The following is a 19,908-nucleotide window of genomic DNA, read 5'->3' as shown; positions in this document are numbered from 1 at the left end:
TAATGATCTTAGAAGCTGACTGGGTTTATTTTAGTCACCATCTGAAACAAATCCTTTTTCCCCGTGGTTGTTTGGCTGAATTATCCCTCAGTTATTAACCTCACCCATGTATTATATGGAATGTACATCACTGAAAGAAAATTAATCCAAACAGATTTGGGAATTTGTATTTTCAAAAACACCCTATACTGGCTTACTAAATGCAAGTATTGGTAGAGTTTTTGAAAGTATGTGTTTTTCTTCATGCATATCTTTAATAAGGTCAACATGCTATTTAAACTAATTTATGACTCCTGAAAACCTTTAATGGTCAAGTAAATGAATGCATGCTTCATCTCAGATATCCTTACATTTTTTCCAGTTAAATATGTTTGTAACTGAAGTATTCTTCACGGAATGGGAGAATCTATGCTCACCTTTTGTTCTCTTGACAGGCGTCCTGTGCAATTTAGTTTGGGGACTGACCAAAGACATTCAGAACCAGAAGACTTAAGGACAGCAAACGTAAACCCAAGGTCTTCTGTGGAGAGTCCTAATTTCAACCTAGCCAAAGTGAGTCTGAACAATGAATTTCTTGGTGTAACATTTCACATGTAATGCTTGCTTTTAATTTGGTGAACAAGAGCCTGGCATGGTGGTGCACGCCTTTAATCCCAGCACTCAGGAGGAAGAGGTAGTAGGATTGCCATGAGTTCTAGACCACCCTGAGATTACATACTGAATTCCAGGTCAGCCTGAGTTAGAGTGAGACCCTACCTCAAAAAACAAAAAAACAACAACAGCAACAAAATCAGAAAACATAAAAACCCTCCTAGAGGCAGTGTATTTTTGGGATAGGCTTATGGCTGTTAAAGCCAGCTCCCCATTGCAGTGTTTGGCACGCTCTCCTGTTGCCATTGTCTACCTAATGTTGGCCAGGGGATAATGTCCATCCTCTGCTCATGTCATCATTTTACCTGCCATTGTGGAGCTTCCCCTCGAGTCTGTAAGTCAAAATTAACCCTTTTTTTCCCCCAAAAGCTGCTAATGGTCAGGTGATTTCTGGCAGCAATGAAAACCTGACTGCAGCAATTGGGTAAGGTGCTTGCCTGTGAAGCCTAAGGATCTAGGTTTGATTCTCCATTACTCAAGTGAGCCACATTAACATGGTGACATATGCATCTAGAGTACATTTGCAGTGACTGGAAGCCTTGTCATGCACATTCTCTGTCTATCTTCTATATATAAATCAATCTCTCTCTCATATAAAGAAATAAATATTTTTTCAAAATATTTTCAATAAAGTCGGGTGTGTGGTGATGCATGCCTTTAATCCCAGCACTCGGGAGGCAGAGATAGGAGGATCACCATGAGTTCGATGCCACCCTGAGACTACATAGTGAATTCCAGGTCAGCCTGGGCCAGAGTGAGACCCTACCTTGAAAAACCAAAAAATATATTTTTTTCAATAAAAGAATGACGTGTTCTGAAACCAGTACACTGCCCTCTGGTCAAAAGACCCTGTAATCCTGTCACTAGAAAAATTAGCTTCATTCCCACTTACTGTATATGAAAGTCTCCATATCTGGATGAAGGAAATTATAGCTCACAGAATTGCAACAGGTAAATCCTTGTTCAGTGTGAGGATGTTGTGGAAGGTAGAGAGGGCAGGTTACTTCCCGGGGAGATCTAGCAAGGGTAGAACTAGCCCACCTCTTCAGCACATGCTTTCAGATCATTCTGGCCACAAATTCAGCTAAAAAGTTCTTTCAAAACACCTCAGTAGAGAGTTTGCCTGACATGCTGAGGATGTGGGATTGACACTCAGAATGCATGCACCTGTAAACTTGCTCACACATACGCACACACACACAAATTATATTTGGTGAATTCTATCAGATACAGGCAAAATTGTTTGTCCATATTTTTTTTAATTTTGATATTTTAATGCTTGGCTTAGGTTAGCCTGTCATGCTTCTGCCTTCCTCCAGTAGACATTTCTATTCCTCCTGTATTGCTTAATTTCTCTTTTAATAGGACATCCCTATAGAAATATATTTACTTCTTTAGACCAATTGAAAACCTATAATTTTACACAGTTTGTATGCTGCCATGCCCATTTCTGTGTTAAAACTCTGTATGATGGGGCTGGAGAGATGGCTTAGCCGTGAAGACATTAGCCTGTGAGGCCTAAGGACTCAGGTTTGATTCCTCAGTACCCACATAAGTCAGATGTACAATGTGGCACATGCATCTCGACTTCATTTGCAGTGGCTAGAGGCCCTGGAATGCCCCCTCTCTATCTGACTCTCTCTCCCTCTCTTTCTCTCTGTCTCTCTCTCTCTCTTTCTCTTTCCTTCTATTTCTCTCAAAAATAAAGAAAATTTTTAAAAATGAGGGTAACTGAAGAACTTCAGAAAACCATGAAAAAATAACACAGAAAAAATCCTGGCTGGAGAGATGGCTTAGCAGTTAAGGCATTTGCCTGCAATACCAAAGAATTCCCCAGGTTTGATTCCCCAGGATCCACAGAAGCCAGATGCACAAGGTGGCACATGCTTCTGGAGTTCGTTTGCAGTGGCTGGAGGCCTTGCCCATTCCCCCCCCCCCGTCTCTCACTCTCTCAAATAAATAAATAATTTTTAAAATCCCTGAATAGTACGCAATACCATGTACATATGTATAGTTCTATCTTTTTCACCTATTTAAACGTTCTCTGAATAACTGAAGGTACTTTAGGAATAAAATACCCAGCATTTATTTCCATAGCAACTACCTTAAATATGTCCTTTAATTTCTTTTAGCCGAAAGAGCAATATCTCAAAAAATTACAATGTAATCAAAATTCTTCAGATAGAAGTTCACAAAAATACCCATTGACACATCTGTTAAATGAATGCAACAATAGAAATACTAAAGAAGAGTCAGAAACATCGTCTAGACTACCAAAGTAAGTCAAAGCAAATAATTGTGTAAAATAAACAAAGCTCACTAATGTGTCCTATACTTTTTACTGAGAGGTTAATGAGATTTGTGCATCATGAATAAAAAGTAAACAACATGACCAAACCTGGGAAAGCACATTTAACAACTTAAGTTCCATTCATAAGTTAAAGTGACTTATATCACTTTCCATCTGGTGTTTACACACCACATACCCTTTAATATTCATATGCATGTTTCACCTGACTTATCTATTAGAGTTTAGGCTGAATAGTTGTGAGGCTTTTTAACTGAGAAAGTGTCATACACATAAAATAATGCATGGTATTTCCTATAATTATGAAATTTAAATTTTGATTATTTTTGAGCATAATAAGTTAATCCAAAGAGTTAAGTGTTACTAATGTTACACTTGTGGGCATATTCTGGCACTTGCTAAGTTAACTTTCTGTGACATCCTTGATGCTGCCACTAGATGGACAAATTGTTCCGCAAATTTTCTCTGTTCAATGTAAATGCCTGCTTTCAAATCAAAACTGTAACATTATTGTGAAGGAACATTAATTTAAAAGTGGCTGAAATGATTCCTTGTTCACTGTGAAGGATGCCTGGAGGACAGAAGGGGTGGTTTCCTCAGTGAAAATTTGAGAAGGATAGGGCTCAGGTAATGATCTTAGAAGCTGACTGGGTTTATTTTAGTCACCATCTGAAACAAATCCTTTTTCCCCGTGGTTGTTTGGCTGAATTATCCCTCAGTTATTAACCTCACCCATGTATTATATGGAATGTACATCACTGAAAGAAAATTAATCCAAACAGATTTGGGAATTTGTATTTTCAAAAACACCCTATACTGGCTTACTAAATGCAAGTATTGGTAGAGTTTTTGAAAGTATGTGTTTTTCTTCATGCATATCTTTAATAAGGTCAACATGCTATTTAAACTAATTTATGACTCCTGAAAACCTTTAATGGTCAAGTAAATGAATGCATGCTTCATCTCAGATATCCTTACATTTTTTCCAGTTAAATATGTTTGTAACTGAAGTATTCTTCACGGAATGGGAGAATCTATGCTCACCTTTTGTTCTCTTGACAGGCGTCCTGTGCAATTTAGTTTGGGGACTGACCAAAGACATTCAGAACCAGAAGACTTAAGGACAGCAAACGTAAACCCAAGGTCTTCTGTGGAGAGTCCTAATTTCAACCTAGCCAAAGTGAGTCTGAACAATGAATTTCTTGGTGTAACATTTCACATGTAATGCTTGCTTTTAATTTGGTGAACAAGAGCCTGGCATGGTGGTGCACGCCTTTAATCCCAGCACTCAGGAGGAAGAGGTAGTAGGATTGCCATGAGTTCTAGACCACCCTGAGATTACATACTGAATTCCAGGTCAGCCTGAGTTAGAGTGAGACCCTACCTCAAAAAACAAAAAAACAACAACAGCAACAAAATCAGAAAACATAAAAACCCTCCTAGAGGCAGTGTATTTTTGGGATAGGCTTATGGCTGTTAAAGCCAGCTCCCCATTGCAGTGTTTGGCACGCTCTCCTGTTGCCATTGTCTACCTAATGTTGGCCAGGGGATAATGTCCATCCTCTGCTCATGTCATCATTTTACCTGCCATTGTGGAGCTTCCCCTCGAGTCTGTAAGTCAAAATTAACCCTTTTTTTCCCCCAAAAGCTGCTAATGGTCAGGTGATTTCTGGCAGCAATGAAAACCTGACTGCAGCAATTGGGTAAGGTGCTTGCCTGTGAAGCCTAAGGATCTAGGTTTGATTCTCCATTACTCAAGTGAGCCACATTAACATGGTGACATATGCATCTAGAGTACATTTGCAGTGACTGGAAGCCTTGTCATGCACATTCTCTGTCTATCTTCTATATATAAATCAATCTCTCTCTCATATAAAGAAATAAATATTTTTTCAAAATATTTTCAATAAAGTCGGGTGTGTGGTGATGCATGCCTTTAATCCCAGCACTCGGGAGGCAGAGATAGGAGGATCACCATGAGTTCGATGCCACCCTGAGACTACATAGTGAATTCCAGGTCAGCCTGGGCCAGAGTGAGACCCTACCTTGAAAAACCAAAAAATATATTTTTTTCAATAAAAGAATGACGTGTTCTGAAACCAGTACACTGCCCTCTGGTCAAAAGACCCTGTAATCCTGTCACTAGAAAAATTAGCTTCATTCCCACTTACTGTATATGAAAGTCTCCATATCTGGATGAAGGAAATTATAGCTCACAGAATTGCAACAGGTAAATCCTTGTTCAGTGTGAGGATGTTGTGGAAGGTAGAGAGGGCAGGTTACTTCCCGGGGAGATCTAGCAAGGGTAGAACTAGCCCACCTCTTCAGCACATGCTTTCAGATCATTCTGGCCACAAATTCAGCTAAAAAGTTCTTTCAAAACACCTCAGTAGAGAGTTTGCCTGACATGCTGAGGATGTGGGATTGACACTCAGAATGCATGCACCTGTAAACTTGCTCACACATACGCACACACACACAAATTATATTTGGTGAATTCTATCAGATACAGGCAAAATTGTTTGTCCATATTTTTTTTAATTTTGATATTTTAATGCTTGGCTTAGGTTAGCCTGTCATGCTTCTGCCTTCCTCCAGTAGACATTTCTATTCCTCCTGTATTGCTTAATTTCTCTTTTAATAGGACATCCCTATAGAAATATATTTACTTCTTTAGACCAATTGAAAACCTATAATTGTACACAGTTTGTATGCTGCCATGCCCATTTCTGTGTTAAAACTCTGTATGATGGGGCTGGAGAGATGGCTTAGCAGTGAAGACATTAGCCTGTGAGGCCTAAGGACTCAGGTTTGATTCCTCAGTACCCACATAAGTCAGATGTACAATGTGGCACATGCATCTCGACTTCATTTGCAGTGGCTAGAGGCCCTGGAATGCCCCCTCTCTATCTGACTCTCTCTCCCTCTCTTTCTCTCTGTCTCTCTCTCTCTCTTTCTCTTTCCTTCTATTTCTCTCAAAAATAAAGAAAATTTTTAAAAATGAGGGTAACTGAAGAACTTCAGAAAACCATGAAAAAATAACACAGAAAAAATCCTGGCTGGAGAGATGGCTTAGCAGTTAAGGCATTTGCCTGCAATACCAAAGAATTCCCCAGGTTTGATTCCCCAGGATCCACAGAAGCCAGATGCACAAGGTGGCACATGCTTCTGGAGTTCGTTTGCAGTGGCTGGAGGCCTTGCCCATTTCCCCCCCCCCCTGTCTCTCACTCTCTCAAATAAATAAATAATTTTTAAAATCCCTGAATAGTACGCAATACCATGTACATATGTATAGTTCTATCTTTTTCACCTATTTAAACGTTCTCTGAATAACTGAAGGTACTTTAGGAATAAAATACCCAGCATTTATTTCCATAGCAACTACCTTAAATATGTCCTTTAATTTCTTTTAGCCGAAAGAGCAATATCTCAAAAAATTACAATGTAATCAAAATTCTTCAGATAGAAGTTCACAAAAATACCCATTGACACATCTGTTAAATGAATGCAACAATAGAAATACTAAAGAAGAGTCAGAAACATCGTCTAGACTACCAAAGTAAGTCAAAGCAAATAATTGTGTAAAATAAACAAAGCTCACTAATGTGTCCTATACTTTTTACTGAGAGGTTAATGAGATTTGTGCATCATGAATAAAAAGTAAACAACATGACCAAACCTGGGAAAGCACATTTAACAACTTAAGTTCCATTCATAAGTTAAAGTGACTTATATCACTTTCCATCTGGTGTTTACACACCACATACCCTTTAATATTCATATGCATGTTTCACCTGACTTATCTATTAGAGTTTAGGCTGAATAGTTGTGAGGCTTTTTAACTGAGAAAGTGTCATACACATAAAATAATGCATGGTATTTCCTATAATTATGAAATTTAAATTTTGATTATTTTTGAGCATAATAAGTTAATCCAAAGAGTTAAGTGTTACTAATGTTACACTTGTGGGCATATTCTGGCACTTGCTAAGTTAACTTTCTGTGACATCCTTGATGCTGCCACTAGATGGACAAATTGTTCCGCAAATTTTCTCTGTTCAATGTAAATGCCTGCTTTCAAATCAAAACTGTAACATTATTGTGAAGGAACATTAATTTAAAAGTGGCTGAAATGATTCCTTGTTCACTGTGAAGGATGCCTGGAGGACAGAAGGGGTGGTTTCCTCAGTGAAAATTTGAGAAGGATGGGCTCAGGTAATGATCTTAGAAGCTGACTGGGTTTATTTTAGTCACCATCTGAAACAAATCCTTTTTCCCCGTGGTTGTTTGGCTGAATTATCCCTCAGTTATTAACCTCACCCATGTATTATATGGAATGTACATCACTGAAAGAAAATTAATCCAAACAGATTTGGGAATTTGTATTTTCAAAAACACCCTATACTGGCTTACTAAATGCAAGTATTGGTAGAGTTTTTGAAAGTATGTGTTTTTCTTCATGCATATCTTTAATAAGGTCAACATGCTATTTAAACTAATTTATGACTCCTGAAAACCTTTAATGGTCAAGTAAATGAATGCATGCTTCATCTCAGATATCCTTACATTTTTTCCAGTTAAATATGTTTGTAACTGAAGTATTCTTCACGGAATGGGAGAATCTATGCTCACCTTTTGTTCTCTTGACAGGCGTCCTGTGCAATTTAGTTTGGGGACTGACCAAAGACATTCAGAACCAGAAGACTTAAGGACAGCAAACGTAAACCCAAGGTCTTCTGTGGAGAGTCCTAATTTCAACCTAGCCAAAGTGAGTCTGAACAATGAATTTCTTGGTGTAACATTTCACATGTAATGCTTGCTTTTAATTTGGTGAACAAGAGCCTGGCATGGTGGTGCACGCCTTTAATCCCAGCACTCAGGAGGAAGAGGTAGTAGGATTGCCATGAGTTCTAGACCACCCTGAGATTACATACTGAATTCCAGGTCAGCCTGAGTTAGAGTGAGACCCTACCTCAAAAAACAAAAAAACAACAACAGCAACAAAATCAGAAAACATAAAAACCCTCCTAGAGGCAGTGTATTTTTGGGATAGGCTTATGGCTGTTAAAGCCAGCTCCCCATTGCAGTGTTTGGCACGCTCTCCTGTTGCCATTGTCTACCTAATGTTGGCCAGGGGATAATGTCCATCCTCTGCTCATGTCATCATTTTACCTGCCATTGTGGAGCTTCCCCTCGAGTCTGTAAGTCAAAATTAACCCTTTTTTTCCCCAAAAGCTGCTAATGGTCAGGTGATTTCTGGCAGCAATGAAAACCTGACTGCAGCAATTGGGTAAGGTGCTTGCCTGTGAAGCCTAAGGATCTAGGTTTGATTCTCCATTACTCAAGTGAGCCACATTAACATGGTGACATATGCATCTAGAGTACATTTGCAGTGACTGGAAGCCTTGTCATGCACATTCTCTGTCTATCTTCTATATATAAATCAATCTCTCTCTCATATAAAGAAATAAATATTTTTTCAAAATATTTTCAATAAAGTCGGGTGTGTGGTGATGCATGCCTTTAATCCCAGCACTCGGGAGGCAGAGATAGGAGGATCACCATGAGTTCGATGCCACCCTGAGACTACATAGTGAATTCCAGGTCAGCCTGGGCCAGAGTGAGACCCTACCTTGAAAAACCAAAAAATATATTTTTTTCAATAAAAGAATGACGTGTTCTGAAACCAGTACACTGCCCTCTGGTCAAAAGACCCTGTAATCCTGTCACTAGAAAAATTAGCTTCATTCCCACTTACTGTATATGAAAGTCTCCATATCTGGATGAAGGAAATTATAGCTCACAGAATTGCAACAGGTAAATCCTTGTTCAGTGTGAGGATGTTGTGGAAGGTAGAGAGGGCAGGTTACTTCCCGGGGAGATCTAGCAAGGGTAGAACTAGCCCACCTCTTCAGCACATGCTTTCAGATCATTCTGGCCACAAATTCAGCTAAAAAGTTCTTTCAAAACACCTCAGTAGAGAGTTTGCCTGACATGCTGAGGATGTGGGATTGACACTCAGAATGCATGCACCTGTAAACTTGCTCACACATACGCACACACACACAAATTATATTTGGTGAATTCTATCAGATACAGGCAAAATTGTTTGTCCATATTTTTTTTAATTTTGATATTTTAATGCTTGGCTTAGGTTAGCCTGTCATGCTTCTGCCTTCCTCCAGTAGACATTTCTATTCCTCCTGTATTGCTTAATTTCTCTTTTAATAGGACATCCCTATAGAAATATATTTACTTCTTTAGACCAATTGAAAACCTATAATTTTACACAGTTTGTATGCTGCCATGCCCATTTCTGTGTTAAAACTCTATATGATGGGGCTGGAGAGATGGCTTAGCCGTGAAGACATTAGCCTGTGAGGCCTAAGGACTCAGGTTTGATTCCTCAGTACCCACATAAGTCAGATGTACAATGTGGCACATGCATCTCGACTTCATTTGCAGTGGCTAGAGGCCCTGGAATGCCCCCTCTCTATCTGACTCTCTCTCCCTCTCTTTCTCTCTGTCTCTCTCTCTCTCTTTCTCTTTCCTTCTATTTCTCTCAAAAATAAAGAAAATTTTTAAAAATGAGGGTAACTGAAGAACTTCAGAAAACCATGAAAAAATAACACAGAAAAAATCCTGGCTGGAGAGATGGCTTAGCAGTTAAGGCATTTGCCTGCAATACCAAAGAATTCCCCAGGTTTGATTCCCCAGGATCCACAGAAGCCAGATGCACAAGGTGGCACATGCTTCTGGAGTTCGTTTGCAGTGGCTGGAGGCCTTGCCCATTTCCCCCCCCCCCCCGTCTCTCACTCTCTCAAATAAATAAATAATTTTTAAAATCCCTGAATAGTACGCAATACCATGTACATATGTATAGTTCTATCTTTTTCACCTATTTAAACGTTCTCTGAATAACTGAAGGTACTTTAGGAATAAAATACCCAGCATTTATTTCCATAGCAACTACCTTAAATATGTCCTTTAATTTCTTTTAGCCGAAAGAGCAATATCTCAAAAAATTACAATGTAATCAAAATTCTTCAGATAGAAGTTCACAAAAATACCCATTGACACATCTGTTAAATGAATGCAACAATAGAAATACTAAAGAAGAGTCAGAAACATCGTCTAGACTACCAAAGTAAGTCAAAGCAAATAATTGTGTAAAATAAACAAAGCTCACTAATGTGTCCTATACTTTTTACTGAGAGGTTAATGAGATTTGTGCATCATGAATAAAAAGTAAACAACATGACCAAACCTGGGAAAGCACATTTAACAACTTAAGTTCCATTCATAAGTTAAAGTGACTTATATCACTTTCCATCTGGTGTTTACACACCACATACCCTTTAATATTCATATGCATGTTTCACCTGACTTATCTATTAGAGTTTAGGCTGAATAGTTGTGAGGCTTTTTAACTGAGAAAGTGTCATACACATAAAATAATGCATGGTATTTCCTATAATTATGAAATTTAAATTTTGATTATTTTTGAGCATAATAAGTTAATCCAAAGAGTTAAGTGTTACTAATGTTACACTTGTGGGCATATTCTGGCACTTGCTAAGTTAACTTTCTGTGACATCCTTGATGCTGCCACTAGATGGACAAATTGTTCCGCAAATTTTCTCTGTTCAATGTAAATGCCTGCTTTCAAATCAAAACTGTAACATTATTGTGAAGGAACATTAATTTAAAAGTGGCTGAAATGATTCCTTGTTCACTGTGAAGGATGCCTGGAGGACAGAAGGGGTGGTTTCCTCAGTGAAAATTTGAGAAGGATGGGCTCAGGTAATGATCTTAGAAGCTGACTGGGTTTATTTTAGTCACCATCTGAAACAAATCCTTTTTCCCCGTGGTTGTTTGGCTGAATTATCCCTCAGTTATTAACCTCACCCATGTATTATATGGAATGTACATCACTGAAAGAAAATTAATCCAAACAGATTTGGGAATTTGTATTTTCAAAAACACCCTATACTGGCTTACTAAATGCAAGTATTGGTAGAGTTTTTGAAAGTATGTGTTTTTCTTCATGCATATCTTTAATAAGGTCAACATGCTATTTAAACTAATTTATGACTCCTGAAAACCTTTAATGGTCAAGTAAATGAATGCATGCTTCATCTCAGATATCCTTACATTTTTTCCAGTTAAATATGTTTGTAACTGAAGTATTCTTCACGGAATGGGAGAATCTATGCTCACCTTTTGTTCTCTTGACAGGCGTCCTGTGCAATTTAGTTTGGGGACTGACCAAAGACATTCAGAACCAGAAGACTTAAGGACAGCAAACGTAAACCCAAGGTCTTCTGTGGAGAGTCCTAATTTCAACCTAGCCAAAGTGAGTCTGAACAATGAATTTCTTGGTGTAACATTTCACATGTAATGCTTGCTTTTAATTTGGTGAACAAGAGCCTGGCATGGTGGTGCACGCCTTTAATCCCAGCACTCAGGAGGAAGAGGTAGTAGGATTGCCATGAGTTCTAGACCACCCTGAGATTACATACTGAATTCCAGGTCAGCCTGAGTTAGAGTGAGACCCTACCTCAAAAAACAAAAAAACAACAACAGCAACAAAATCAGAAAACATAAAAACCCTCCTAGAGGCAGTGTATTTTTGGGATAGGCTTATGGCTGTTAAAGCCAGCTCCCCATTGCAGTGTTTGGCACGCTCTCCTGTTGCCATTGTCTACCTAATGTTGGCCAGGGGATAATGTCCATCCTCTGCTCATGTCATCATTTTACCTGCCATTGTGGAGCTTCCCCTCGAGTCTGTAAGTCAAAATTAACCCTTTTTTTCCCCCAAAAAGCTGCTAATGGTCAGGTGATTTCTGGCAGCAATGAAAACCTGACTGCAGCAATTGGGTAAGGTGCTTGCCTGTGAAGCCTAAGGATCTAGGTTTGATTCTCCATTACTCAAGTGAGCCACATTAACATGGTGACATATGCATCTAGAGTACATTTGCAGTGACTGGAAGCCTTGTCATGCACATTCTCTGTCTATCTTCTATATATAAATCAATCTCTCTCTCATATAAAGAAATAAATATTTTTTCAAAATATTTTCAATAAAGTCGGGTGTGTGGTGATGCATGCCTTTAATCCCAGCACTCGGGAGGCAGAGATAGGAGGATCACCATGAGTTCGATGCCACCCTGAGACTACATAGTGAATTCCAGGTCAGCCTGGGCCAGAGTGAGACCCTACCTTGAAAAACCAAAAAATATATTTTTTTCAATAAAAGAATGACGTGTTCTGAAACCAGTACACTGCCCTCTGGTCAAAAGACCCTGTAATCCTGTCACTAGAAAAATTAGCTTCATTCCCACTTACTGTATATGAAAGTCTCCATATCTGGATGAAGGAAATTATAGCTCACAGAATTGCAACAGGTAAATCCTTGTTCAGTGTGAGGATGTTGTGGAAGGTAGAGAGGGCAGGTTACTTCCCGGGGAGATCTAGCAAGGGTAGAACTAGCCCACCTCTTCAGCACATGCTTTCAGATCATTCTGGCCACAAATTCAGCTAAAAAGTTCTTTCAAAACACCTCAGTAGAGAGTTTGCCTGACATGCTGAGGATGTGGGATTGACACTCAGAATGCATGCACCTGTAAACTTGCTCACACATACGCACACACACACAAATTATATTTGGTGAATTCTATCAGATACAGGCAAAATTGTTTGTCCATATTTTTTTTAATTTTGATATTTTAATGCTTGGCTTAGGTTAGCCTGTCATGCTTCTGCCTTCCTCCAGTAGACATTTCTATTCCTCCTGTATTGCTTAATTTCTCTTTTAATAGGACATCCCTATAGAAATATATTTACTTCTTTAGACCAATTGAAAACCTATAATTTTACACAGTTTGTATGCTGCCATGCCCATTTCTGTGTTAAAACTCTGTATGATGGGGCTGGAGAGATGGCTTAGCCGTGAAGACATTAGCCTGTGAGGCCTAAGGACTCAGGTTTGATTCCTCAGTACCCACATAAGTCAGATGTACAATGTGGCACATGCATCTCGACTTCATTTGCAGTGGCTAGAGGCCCTGGAATGCCCCCTCTCTATCTGACTCTCTCTCCCTCTCTTTCTCTCTGTCTCTCTCTCTCTCTTTCTCTTTCCTTCTATTTCTCTCAAAAATAAAGAAAATTTTTAAAAATGAGGCTAACTGAAGAACTTCAGAAAACCATGAAAAAATAACACAGAAAAAATCCTGGCTGGAGAGATGGCTTAGCAGTTAAGGCATTTGCCTGCAATACCAAAGAATTCCCCAGGTTTGATTCCCCAGGATCCACAGAAGCCAGATGCACAAGGTGGCACATGCTTCTGGAGTTCGTTTGCAGTGGCTGGAGGCCTTGCCCATTCCCCCCCCCCCCCGTCTCTCACTCTCTCAAATAAATAAATAATTTTTAAAATCCCTGAATAGTACGCAATACCATGTACATATGTATAGTTCTATCTTTTTCACCTATTTAAACGTTCTCTGAATAACTGAAGGTACTTTAGGAATAAAATACCCAGCATTTATTTCCATAGCAACTACCTTAAATATGTCCTTTAATTTCTTTTAGCCGAAAGAGCAATATCTCAAAAAATTACAATGTAATCAAAATTCTTCAGATAGAAGTTCACAAAAATACCCATTGACACATCTGTTAAATGAATGCAATAATAGAAATACTAAAGAAGAGTCAGAAACATCGTCTAGACTACCAAAGTAAGTCAAAGCAAATAATTGTGTAAAATAAACAAAGCTCACTAATGTGTCCTATACTTTTTACTGAGAGGTTAATGAGATTTGTGCATCATGAATAAAAAGTAAACAACATGACCAAACCTGGGAAAGCACATTTAACAACTTAAGTTCCATTCATAAGTTAAAGTGACTTATATCACTTTCCATCTGGTGTTTACACACCACATACCCTTTAATATTCATATGCATGTTTCACCTGACTTATCTATTAGAGTTTAGGCTGAATAGTTGTGAGGCTTTTTAACTGAGAAAGTGTCATACACATAAAATAATGCATGGTATTTCCTATAATTATGAAATTTAAATTTTGATTATTTTTGAGCATAATAAGGTAATCCAAAGAGTTAAGTGTTACTAATGTTACACTTGTGGGCATATTCTGGCACTTGCTAAGTTAACTTTCTGTGACATCCTTGATGCTGCCACTAGATGGACAAATTGTTCCGCTAATTTTCTCTGTTCAATGTAAATGCCTGCTTTCAAATCAAAACTGTAACATTATTGTGAAGGAACATTAATTTAAAAGTGGCTGAAATGATTCCTTGTTCACTGTGAAGGATGCCTGGAGGACAGAAGGGGTGGTTTCCTCAGTGAAAATTTGAGAAAGATAGGCTCAGGTAATGATCTTAGAAGCTGACTGGGTTTATTTTAGTCACCATCTGAAACAAATCCTTTTTCCCCGTGGTTGTTTGCCTGAATTATCCCTCAGTTATTAACCTCACCCATGTATTATAAGGAATGTACATCACTGAAAAAAAATTAATCCAAACAGATTTGGGAATTTGTATTTTCAAAAACACCCAATACTGGCTTACTAAATGCAAGTATTGGTAGAGTTTTTGAAAGTATGTGTTTTTCTTCATGCATATCTTTAATAAGGTCAACATGCTATTTAAACTAATTTATGACTCCTGAAAACCTTTAATGGTCAAGTAAATGAATGCATGCTTCATCTCAGATATCCTTACATTTTTTCCCGTTAAATATGTTTGTAACTGAAGTATTCTTCACGGAATGGGAGAATCTATGCTCACCTTTTGTTCTCTTGACAGGCGTCCTGTGCAATTTAGTTTGGGGACTGACCAAAGACATTCAGAACCAGAAGACTTAAGGACAGCAAACGTAAACCCAAGGTCTTCTGTGGAGAGTCCTAATTTCAACCTAGCCAAAGTGAGTCTGAACAATGAATTTCTTGGTGTAACATTTCACATGTAATGCTTGCTTTTAATTTGGTGAACAAGAGCCTGGCATGGTGGTGCACGCCTTTAATCCCAGCACTCAGGAGGAAGAGGTAGTAGGATTGCCATGAGTTCTAGACCACCCTGAGATTACATACTGAATTCCAGGTCAGCCTGAGTTAGAGTGAGACCCTACCTCAAAAAACAAAAAAACAACAACAGCAACAAAATCAGAAAACATAAAAACCCTCCTAGAGGCAGTGTATTTTTGGGATAGGCTTATGGCTGTTAAAGCCAGCTCCCCATTGCAGTGTTTGGCACAGTCTCCTGTTGTCATTGTCTACCTAATGATGGCCTGGGAGTGACGTCCATCCTCTGCTCATGTCATCCTTTTGCCTGCCATTGTGGAGCTTCCCCTCGACTCTGTAAGTCAAAACAAACCCTTTTTTGCCCAAAAGCTGCTCTTGGTCAGGCGATTTCTGGCAGCAATGAAAACCTGACTGCAGCAATTGGGTAAGGTGCTTGCCTGTGAAGCCTAAGGATCTAGGTTTGATTCTCCAGTACTCATGTAAGCCTGATTCACATGGTGACATATGCATCTAGAGTACATTTGCAGTGACTGGAGGCCTTGGCATGCATATTCTCTGTCTATCTTTCTATATCGATCTCTCTCTCATATAAAGAAATAAATATTTTTTCAAAATATTTTCAATAAAGCTGGGCCTGGTAATGCACACCTTTAATCCCAGCACTCGGGAGGCAGATAGGAGGATCACCATGAGTTCGATGCCACCCTGAGACTACATAGTGAATTCCAGGTCAGCCCGGGCCAGAGTGAGACCCTACCTTGAAAAACCAAAAAATATATTTTTTTCAATAAAAGAATGACATGTTCTGAAACCAGTACACTGTCCTCTGGTCAAAAGACCCTGTAATCCTGTCACTAGAAAAATTAGCTTCATTCCCACTTACTGTATATGAAAGTCTCCGTATCTGGATGAAGGAAATTATAGCTCACAGAATTGCAACAGGTAAATCCTTGTTCAGTGTGAGGGTGTTGTGGAAGGTAGAAAGGGCAGATTACTTCCCGGGGAGATCTAGCAAGGGTAGAACTAGCCCACCTCTTCAGCACATGCTTTCAGATCATTCTGGCCACAAATTCAGCTAAAAAGTTCTTTCAAAACACCTCAGTAGAGAGTTTGCTGACATGCAAAGGATTTGGGATTGACACTCAGAATGCATGCACCCGTAAACTTGCTCATACACACACACACACACACACACACACACACACACACACACACACACACAAATTAGATTTGGTGAATTCTATCAGATACAGGCAAAATCGTTTGTCCATATTTTTTTAATTTTGATATTTTAATGCTTGGCTTAGGTTAGCCTGTCATGCTTCTGCCTTCCTCCAGTAGCCATTTCTATTCCTCCTGTATTGCTTAATTTCTCTTTTAATAGGACATCCCTATAGAAATATATTTACTTCTTTAGACCAATTGAAAACCTATAATTGTACACAGTTTGTATGCTGCCATGCCCATTTCTATGTTAAAACTCTGTATGATGGGGCTGGAGAGATGGCTTAGCAGTGAAGACATTAGCCTGTGAGGCCTAAGGACTCAGGTTTGATTCTTCAGTACCCACACAAGCCAGATGTACAATGTGGCACATGCATCTCGACTTCATTTGCAGTGGCTAGAGGCCCTGGAATGCCCCCTCTCTATCTGTCTCTCTCTCCCTCCCTCTCTCTCTCTCACTCTCTTTCTCTTTCCCTCTATTTCTCTCTCAAAATAAAATTTTTTTTCTAAAATGAGGGTAACTGAAGAACTTCAGAAAACCATGAAAAAATAACACAGAAAAAATCCTGGCTGGAGAGATGGCTTAGCAGTTAAGGCATTTGCCTGCAATACCAAAGAATTCCCCAGGTTTGATTCCCCAGGATCCACAGAAGCCAGATGCACAAGGTGGCACATGCTTCTGGAGTTCGTTTGCAGTGGCTGGAGGCCTTGCCCATTCTCTCTCTCTCTCTCTCTCTCTCTCTCTCTCTCTCTCTCTCCCCCCCCCTCTCTGCCTCTCAGTCTCTCAAATAAATAAATTTTAAAATCTCTGAATAGTACCCAATACCATGTATATATTTATAATTCTATCTTTTGCACCTATTTAAACTTTCTCTCTGAATCACTGAAGGTAACTACCTTAAATATGTCATTTAATTTCTTTTAGCTGCAAGATCAAAATGTCAAAAATAGACAATGTGATCAAAATTCTTCACATAGAAGCTCACAAAAATGCCCATTGACACATCTGTTACATGAATGCAATGATAGAAATACTAAGGAAGAGTCAGAAACATCATCTAGACTACCAAAGTAAGTCAAAGCAAATAATTGTGTAAAATAAACAAAGCTCACTAATGTGTCTTATCCTTTTTACTGAGAGGTTAATGAGATTTGTGTATCATGAATGCTAAGTAAAAAGCATGACCAACACCTGGGAAAGTACATTTAACAATTGAAGTTCCATTCATAAGTTAAAGTGACTTATATCACTTTCCATCTGGTGTTTACACACCACATACCCTTTAATATTCATATGCATGTTTCACCTGACTTATCTATTAGAGTTTAGGCTGAATAGTTGTGAGGCTTTCTAACTGAGAAAGTGTCATACATATAAAATAGTATATGGCATTTCCTATAATTATGAAATTTAAATTTTGATTATTTTTGAGCATAATAAATTAATCCAAAGAGTTAAGTGTTACTAATGTTACACTTGTGGGCATATTCTGGCACTTGCTAAGTTAACTTTCTTTGATATCTTTGATGCTCCTCTAGATGGTAGGTATGGACAAACTGTTCCGCAAATTTTCTCTGTTCAATGTAAATGCCTGCTTTCAAATCAAAACTAACATTATTGTGAAGGAACATTAATTTAAAAGTGTCTGAAATGATTTGTTGTTCAGTGTGAGGGATGCATGGAAGACAGAATGGGTGGTTTCCACCAATAAAAATTTGAGAAAGATGTGTTCAGGTAATGATCTTAGAAGCTGACTGAGTTTACTTTAATCACCGCCTCCACCAAACCCTTGTTCCCCATGGTTGTGGTTCTGAATTCTTCCTGAATTATCAACCTCACCCAGATATTATATTGAATGTACAAAAGGGCAAAAGAAAATTGTTCCAAATAGATTTTGGCTTACTAAATAAAAGTATTGCTAGTTTTTTTCATAATGTGTATAGTTTTTATTCATTGCTTATCTTTAATGAGTACCACATGCTGTTTTAATAAATTTTGACTACTGAATGGCTACAATAGTCAAGAAAATTAATACATGTATTATCTCACATATTTACATTTTCTTTTGTTCTACTTAAGTATGCAAGTCACTGATGAAGCCATTGTCGAAAACAGGAGAGTCTGTATTTGCCTTTGTCCTTGTCACAAGTCCACCAGGCAAAGTAGTTTGGAGACCAGCCAAGGATCATCTCTGACTGAAGACCTGATGACAGCACGTGCAAATCCAAGGTCTTCTGTGCAGAGCACCAGCGCTGAGCTAGCCCGGGTTAGTTGTACTATAAATTTTTATTTGCATTGCTTTTCTCATGTCATTCTTTCTTTTGATATGGTGAACTAATGAATTATTTATCTATCACATTAATTTTAATGAAGCTTATGAACATGTGTTTTAATGACAAAGATGCATTTATAATTTAATAAGGTGTCTGGAGCTGCTACATTCCAAAGAAACACCTTTTCCTCATGTGATAAAATTAAAGTAACTCACATGATGTACGGTTGCTATTTTGAAAGGCCTGATCTACGTGAGATTATAGAACAAGATTTTTTTTTCTTTTTTTCTTTTTTCTTTAATTTTATTTTTGGAGGTAGGGTCTCACTCTGGCCCAGGCTGACCTGGAATTAACTATGTAGTCTCAGGGTGGCCTTGAACTCATGGCGATCCTCCTACGTCTGCCTCCTGAGTGCTGGGATTAAATTTGTGTGCCACCATGCCCAGCTCCTTTGTTTTCTTAAATAAACATTTTCTTAAATAATACATATCTGTAACTTCAATTTTACTTATTGTGTGTATGTACATTTTTGTAAAATATTATTGTGATACTTACTTTTAAAATAATTTTTAATATTTAAGTTATTCATTCATTATTTATTTATTCAAGGGAAAGAGAGATATAAAGAGTCAGAGAGAATGAGAATGGGCACACCAGGCCCTCTAGCCATGGCAAATGAACTCCAGACATGTGCGCCAACTTGTGCATGTGGCTTTATGTACATACTGGGGAATCAAACCCAAATCCTTTGGCTTTGCTGGCAAGTGCCTTAATTGTTAAGCCATCTTTTCAGCCCCTAAAAATAATTTTAAAATAACTTATTTCAACAAATACATTGTCTCTTAAAATGTATTTTATTTTTGCCTTGACAAGTAACATGAAGGTCTCAAATTTATATTACTTGTCTAGCATGTCATGTAAAATTCCATACCTACACAAGACCATCATAATAGGAGGCAAAGATCATGATGTCAAAATAAAAGAGAGACAGATTGAGAGGGGAAGGAATATGATGAAGAATGGAGCTTCAAAGGGGAAAGTTGGGGGAGGGAGGGCATTACCATGGGATATTGTCTACAGTCATGGAAATTGTTAATAAATTAAATAAAAGTACCTCCATACTATACCCATGTCACATATGTTGTACTGGGAACCATCCCATCTAAACACACAGTTTCAGTAACCATTTCTGTGTCTCTAAAGTACTTGCAACAATGACAAAATCCAGGCTGGAGAGATGGCTTAATGGTTAAGGGACTTTCCTGTGAAGCTTAAGGATCCAGGTTTGACTCCCCAGAAGCCTCATAAGCAACATATACAAGGTGGTACAAATATCTGGAGTTCATTTGCAGTGGCTAGAGACCCGAGATGCCCACCCTCATTCTTCCCTCTCTCTCCTTCTCTCTGTG

The 19,908-nt window shown here is 38.4% G+C and overlaps 1 protein-coding gene across 1 annotated transcript in view; it reads left to right on the top strand.

Moving 5' to 3' along the window:
• Window positions 1-19,908, top strand: part of LOC123462788 — a 187,018-nt gene that overhangs the window by 153,634 nt on the left and 13,476 nt on the right. The window contains exons 94-104 of the mRNA XM_045156362.1: window positions 435-552; window positions 2,784-2,929; window positions 4,022-4,139; window positions 6,373-6,518; window positions 7,610-7,727; window positions 9,961-10,106; window positions 11,198-11,315; window positions 13,550-13,695; window positions 14,787-14,904; window positions 17,151-17,296; window positions 18,306-18,492. Coding sequence (XP_045012297.1) covers window positions 435-552; window positions 2,784-2,929; window positions 4,022-4,139; window positions 6,373-6,518; window positions 7,610-7,727; window positions 9,961-10,106; window positions 11,198-11,315; window positions 13,550-13,695; window positions 14,787-14,904; window positions 17,151-17,296; window positions 18,306-18,492 — 1,507 coding nt within the window. The remainder of the gene's footprint in view (window positions 1-434; window positions 553-2,783; window positions 2,930-4,021; window positions 4,140-6,372; window positions 6,519-7,609; window positions 7,728-9,960; window positions 10,107-11,197; window positions 11,316-13,549; window positions 13,696-14,786; window positions 14,905-17,150; window positions 17,297-18,305; window positions 18,493-19,908) is intronic.

This window comes from Jaculus jaculus, chromosome 8, assembly GCF_020740685.1.
Source record: "Jaculus jaculus isolate mJacJac1 chromosome 8, mJacJac1.mat.Y.cur, whole genome shotgun sequence".
NCBI lineage: Eukaryota > Metazoa > Chordata > Mammalia > Rodentia > Dipodidae > Jaculus > Jaculus jaculus.
The sequence above is the reverse complement of the archived record's forward strand: the minus strand, read 5'-3'. Positions and strand labels throughout refer to the sequence as shown.